The sequence below is a fragment of the Astatotilapia calliptera genome, chromosome 22, assembly GCF_964374335.1.
Source record: "Astatotilapia calliptera chromosome 22, fAstCal68.1, whole genome shotgun sequence".
NCBI lineage: Eukaryota > Metazoa > Chordata > Actinopteri > Cichliformes > Cichlidae > Astatotilapia > Astatotilapia calliptera.
In genome coordinates, this window is record NC_137442.1 from 11,528,878 (window position 1) to 11,534,877 (window position 6,000).

A 6,000-nucleotide genomic window follows, 5' to 3' on the forward strand; every position below is an offset into this window, starting at 1 on the left:
TGCTCTATTTGTGTGTGTGTGTGTGTGTGTGTGTGTGTGTGTGTGTGTGTGTGATAGTCAATGTAAACTACCCATGAAATTAAGAGGGTTTTTTTCATTTTGCTTTGTAAATGTAGACGTTTGCTTCTGCGTGTGACAATGCAAACTATCCTTGAAATTAAGATGTAGACGTGTGTGTGCGCGCCTGTGCATGCGTGAGTGTGTGTGGGTAAACAGATAGCTCTCAGTACTCTCCCGATCCTCAAAAGACATAGCGAACCTCTAAAGGGAGGGTGGGATTTGAAGAACATTTTGAGCATGCTGACAGCTTGTCAGGGCCCTCCTACGACTGTAATGAATTTCAGCCTTTTGTGGTGTGTGGTCCTGCTGCACCGATAAGCCCTGGCACTAATGCAGTTAACAAGGAGTAAGAGTGTGCGCCCAGTTGTGTGCGCACCGCCTGACGTGATGTATACATGCTTCTGAGCATGCATCACTCAACTCCTACACTCCTTAAACAAGCTAATCATTGCCGGACAGTCTCAAGTGTGTTTCTAACAGTATTTAACGCTGCAGTGTTTTTATTTATATGGCTGAGGGTTAGATTAGTAGCATGTTAAAACTCAGTATGTGGGAGAAGGAAAAAACACTTTGAACCTAAGACTTTAAGTAACCAGGTATTGGAAGCCAAAGCCTTCAACTTCCACAGCTGCATGATCCTTTGGGTGGTGGGTCTGCAGTAGGGCCGGCACATGCGGCTCACTGGAGTTGAGCCAAGCCTGACTTCATGAACTAATGCCCGACCAGTAGCAGTTCACCCCTCCCCCAGGTCTGGATCTTGGGTGGGGTCTCTGGAACCCAGATACAGGTAGCAAGGGTGTTGTTGTTGTTTCCATAGAGGCCTTATGAAATATACTTAGTTTAGCTTGTCACCCAGCCAGTAGAGCCAATACCAGCAGCCATGTTGCCCCTGACAACATAGCTCCAGAGTTCACTTGGGAAGTCTACCCCCTCCATCGTGATAAGGATAACAATCTCATCTCTGCTTTTTTTGCACTGGCAGAGACACATCTTAAAAAAAGTTAAGACAGGGCCATGTTTCCCCACTTTGTATCATCCCTTCTTCTTTTAAATACAGCCCGTAAACATCTGGGAACTTAAGGGAACCAGTTGCTGGAGAGGAATTTTGTCCCATTCTCGCCTGATTCGAGCTGCTCAACAGTTCTGATCTTCTTTGTTGTAGTTTTCATTTCATAACCAGACAAATGTTTTCAGATGATAAAAGATGTGGACTCCAGGCAGACCAGTTAACCAACTGAACTCTTCTACTCTGAAGCCATGTTGTTGTAATAGCAGTAGTATGAGGTTTAACATTGTCTTGCTGAAATATGCAAGGCTTTCCCTAAAAGAAGATGCCGTCTCGATAGGAGCTTATGCCGCTTTAAAACCTGGATATGCCTTTCAGCACTGATGGCGCCTTTGCAGATGTGCAAGCTGACAGTTCTTTAGGCACTGATGCATCCAGTCCAGTTCTGCCTTAGGTCCCAACGATTGTGGGCGTCCACTGATTTTTGATCTCGTCCCCTGCACACAGAGATTGCTCAGATTTTCATCATCTTTGACTGATATTATGTGCTATAGATAATGAGATATTCAGAGTCTTTACAATTTCACACCAAATTTTTCCTCAATTTGTCACAGACATAGTTATTTGCAGATTGGTGAACCTTTGCCCATCTTTACTTCTGGTAACGCTGCCTCTCTCAGATGCTCTTTTTATACCCAATCCTGTTTCTGACCCGCTGCCAATTAACCTGATTAGTTTCAAAATGTTTTTCCAGCCGTTTCCTTTTAGTACCACTTACTTCTCCAGCCTGTTGTTGCTCACTTCCCAGCTTTTTTGAGATGTGCTGCTGCTATTAAATGTCAAATATTATATGAACTAATAATTTTTCATGAAATGGTACAATTGTAACCACTTTTAACATCTGTTCTATTGTAAGTAACATATTTGTGAATAATTTATTTTAATGTGACAAGAACTTATAGCTGCAGCTTTGTACCAGAGAAAGACAATATATGAGACTGCATCCAGTAACAGTTACAGATCAAGTACAAACCATCATCATAAATACTATTGTTTAGATTATTTTGAAAAGAAACAGCCATAATTCATGAACAGATGCACAGCATGTTCCTATCATATCTGCAGGGTGGGGGAGGGGGGGGGTGGATTATACAATGAAAAGAAGACTCTCATGAGAGATTCAAATGTCAAACAGTGCGCACTGGGAAGTCTGCTGATGTGTTAATCTTGTTTCTTTAAAGCAGATCTATGATACTTTTCCATTTTTTTAAACCTGCCATATGCATACTGTTACAGTGATGGATGCTCATATTACACATTGCCAGATTTTCACATTTTTGGTGTCAGCATGTGGACAAGTATTCCTTATGAGCCAAACGCTCAGGCTTTAGACTGCTCTGTTTAAGGCCGTTTTTTTTATTCTTGGATGTTTATGATGTCAAAGACAGAGGCTATTCCTTTATATGGTTATCTGAGGTAAACGGCTCCGGCCGTCTGTGCGTGAGGAACAGCCAATCAGAACAAAGTGGAGAAACTCTGCCTTGTTTCTCAGTGATGAACTTAGTGGATGTACAAAGAGCCAGTATCAGATCATTCAATTCATTTTAACCTGTGAATCATGCATAGCATCTAAAAAAAAAAATATTGAGCTAGAAATATAAGTAATAGATGACCTTTGAAAAGAGTCTGACCCGAGCATTTATTCAACTTTTTTTCTTTTGAGCCAAAAACACTCAAGTCAGAAGATCTTTAGTTTTTAAATGATCACAAAAGACTTCTTATATTTTATTAAAGGATTAGTCACATATAATCGACTGTCTAATTATATTTTATAGTTTGAAGTGAAAGGTTGAGTACTTTTGGTTACATTTTGCTTTTTTCATTTGTTTAAAGTGGATTGTAATACACGCGTTCTAATTGTAATGGAGTACTGTCAAGGTACATCAAAGTACTGGCTTTTGTACTTTAAAGATCTGAACTGTACTTTTAAAAGTTTTAAAAATACATCTCAGCTTTGTGTTAGCTATTTGCCCTGAGCTTCAGCTGTCACTGTTGAAAAGAGTAACGTATAAAGTCACAAATCTGTTGCACCAAGGTCTGCATTCACACTCTCTCTCACACACACACACACACACACACACACGTACAAAAGCTGTTGTCAGAGGCAGGGTTGGCATGTATCTTTATGCCTTGTCTTTACATGCTCCGAGTGAGCTCTAAATGTCACTTGTCTCTCTCCACTTCATCTGCCTGACTCATCCTCCTTGTCTTCACTCTGCATTTGAAGTCCTTGTGTGTGTGTGTGTGTGTGTGTGTGTGTGTGTGTGTGTGTGTGTGTGTGTGTGTGTGTGTGTGTGTGTGTGTGTGTGTGTGTGTGTGTGTGTGTGTGTGTGTGTGTGTGAGAGAGAGACAGAGACACCATGTGCTGGTGTGTACTTGTTTGATGGACACACTGCTGCTCTCCACCTCCCTTTGTACGGCTCCTGCAAGCACAATGATGCCCACTGCATTGATTTTCTCGTGCCATTTTATAATTATGTCTCCTCTTTTCATTCGTCCTCCCCCTCGCTCGCTCTCCCGCTTTCTCTCTTTTATCCTGTCTCTCTTATCTCGCGCCTCTCTCTTCTATTTTTCTAATTCCACCAATCCCACCACCACCACCCCACTAGATCCATTTTTATGCCTTACTGTGCCCATGCTTGTTATCTCAGCCCTTTCTGTTTTTTTTCCTCTCTGTTTGATCTCAACTTCTTAATTTCCTCTCTCATCTACGTCACTTTGCTTGGTTTCGTTTTGAACCCTTCTCCCGGCTCCTCCAGAGATGTTCCTCATCGTTTCTGTTTTTGCTCTTCTGTTTTTATCTTATTTTTCTCCTTCTTGCCATTTCTGATTTTTCTCAACCTCATCTCAGCGGGGACTGTGTTTTCTGAAGATTTTTTTTCTCATAAACTTTTTCCAATGTTCTTTTTTTTCTCATTTTCTGCAGCCTCTCTGGAGTGCACTCCGTCTTCACCATAGATTGATGGAGAAGGGCTTCCCAGCCGCAAAAGGACGCTGATACGCATCGCCTTGTCGACACCCACCTACACTTCTTCCTGGACCTATCACAGCTCTCCATCTCTTCAGTGTCCGACCTCTATTTCTCCAAAGACCGATCTGGATGGAAACCATGCCTTCGTCCCAGCCACTCCTGTGAACTCTCACAAGTTCTGACTCGCTGTTTCCTCGCAGTTCAAACAATTGCTCGCAGCTTCTCGGAGCCTGACCGATATTTTCCATTGCAGACGCCCCATCCCCAGTCATTCCTGACCTTTGCAGCCAAACCTTCTCACGCATTGACTTCTCTCATAGCTCTCTTCACTCCTTCTCCCAAAACTCTAGCCTAACAAGGTTTCCAAAAGGTATTTGAGCAAAGAGATAATTTCTGCTTTGTCTGTGCTTTTAAGGCTCTTTAAGGACCCCACCGCCGCCTATCTATCCCTACAGTAAAAAAGTGACATCTACAGTATAACCCACTTTCCAATCACTCAAACACAAGTCCTGAACTGTTTGTGGCATGTTAGCTCCTTCATCGTAGCACTTTAATGTGTGTTTTCTCCCGTGCGTACTCTTGTGCTGTATTACCGATCCCGGTTATACCCCGCTGAGGACTCTCAGAAAAGCAGCAAAAAAGACTGTCCATAGGACTGCTATTATACTACTCTATACTTCCCTTTCTACCTTTTTTCCTCCATATATCCAGATTGTACTTCCTCAAACATGAGAGGGTAACACCAAAACACACACAACCATGTATGTGCTTTAGTGTCCTTCCTCTTTCTCATTCTATGCATAGATCCTGTGAACAGTCTTTGACAACACCCGGTGAAGTGTCCATTGTGTCTCCCTCTGCCCACTATATTGTATATATCTACGGGTAGACAGTAAGCCTGAAAGAACTTCACTGTGAAAACAAACAACATTTAGTAGGAGAATAAAGACTGAACCTGGCATCACATTAGGTACGCTTAAGTTGGCTCCCTGAAACAAGTCACACTGTTGCGAAAAGCAATCCAGTGGAGATGAAGCAGAGCCTGAAACGGAGATGAACTGCAAGGAGGAAAGTCCCTCGGTGTCACTGAAAGCCTGGTGCTAGTAGGTAAACTAATTTGGCAACCCAAAGGGGGGTTGGCTGAAAGAAAAAAAGAAGAAGAAGGCAAAGCAAAAGGGCTCCTTGAACAAAGAGGGGCTTTGACTTGAAATTCTTTACTCTAATGAGGAGAGAGGGAAAAAAAGAAGAAAAGACATCAGAGATAACAAAAGAGGAGCCTTTTTCATTTCCTCCCCTCTGTTTCACCAACTCTTTATTGCTTTGTCTGCTTTCCATCTCACTGCTTGAAACTATTTTTAGATGAGATATATTGAAAATAGTGTAGTAAGAAGACGTGCTGTGTGCAAAAGCTCAACATGGAAATGTTTTCTCTCAGTCATATTGGGAACATACACCGCATCCTATTTATGTCAGATGGGAAACTCAAATCTCTACTGTCAATGTGAATAATGGCCACTCACTGTTGATATTATAGACGTTTTAACAGCACTTAAAAGCACATTTGTCTGTAATGAAACAAAACAGCTGTAACTTGGAGCACTTCATGATGTCTGTGAGTGTAAAGACATTATAAAAATCTGTAGCCAATATAATGACCTCTCAGTGTTAGCTGCTGATTTCAGTGTATCAGAGTGATATTTATCAGAAGCTCGTATCCACGCTGGTGTAGCAGGAGCTGTTGTCACGGCAACATCTTTTTCTTTCCTGGATGGGATCTGTCAATCAAAGGCACATTAAAAAAAATAGCAGCTGCAGTTGGAGGAGAATAGGGGGTGGGAAAAAAACAAAAATGGGGTCGACCCCTGAGAGCCATCACATTTTAGTGGAATTCCATTTGCACACC

At 42.0% G+C, this 6,000-nt stretch overlaps 1 protein-coding gene across 2 annotated transcripts in view; it reads left to right on the top strand.

The window, feature by feature from the left end:
- samd12 (sterile alpha motif domain containing 12) overlaps positions 1 to 5,063 on the top strand; it is a 128,931-nt gene extending 123,868 nt beyond the window's left edge. Inside the window, exon 5 of one of the 2 annotated variants that reach the window (XM_080296400.1) lies at positions 4,053 to 5,063. In XM_080296400.1, the coding sequence (XP_080152526.1) occupies positions 4,053 to 4,084 (32 nt within the window). In that variant the 3' untranslated portion in view covers positions 4,085 to 5,063. The remainder of the gene's footprint in view (positions 1 to 4,052) is intronic. The other variant, XM_080296399.1, reaches the window with a different exon arrangement.
- Positions 5,064 to 6,000: the final 937 nt, after the last annotated feature.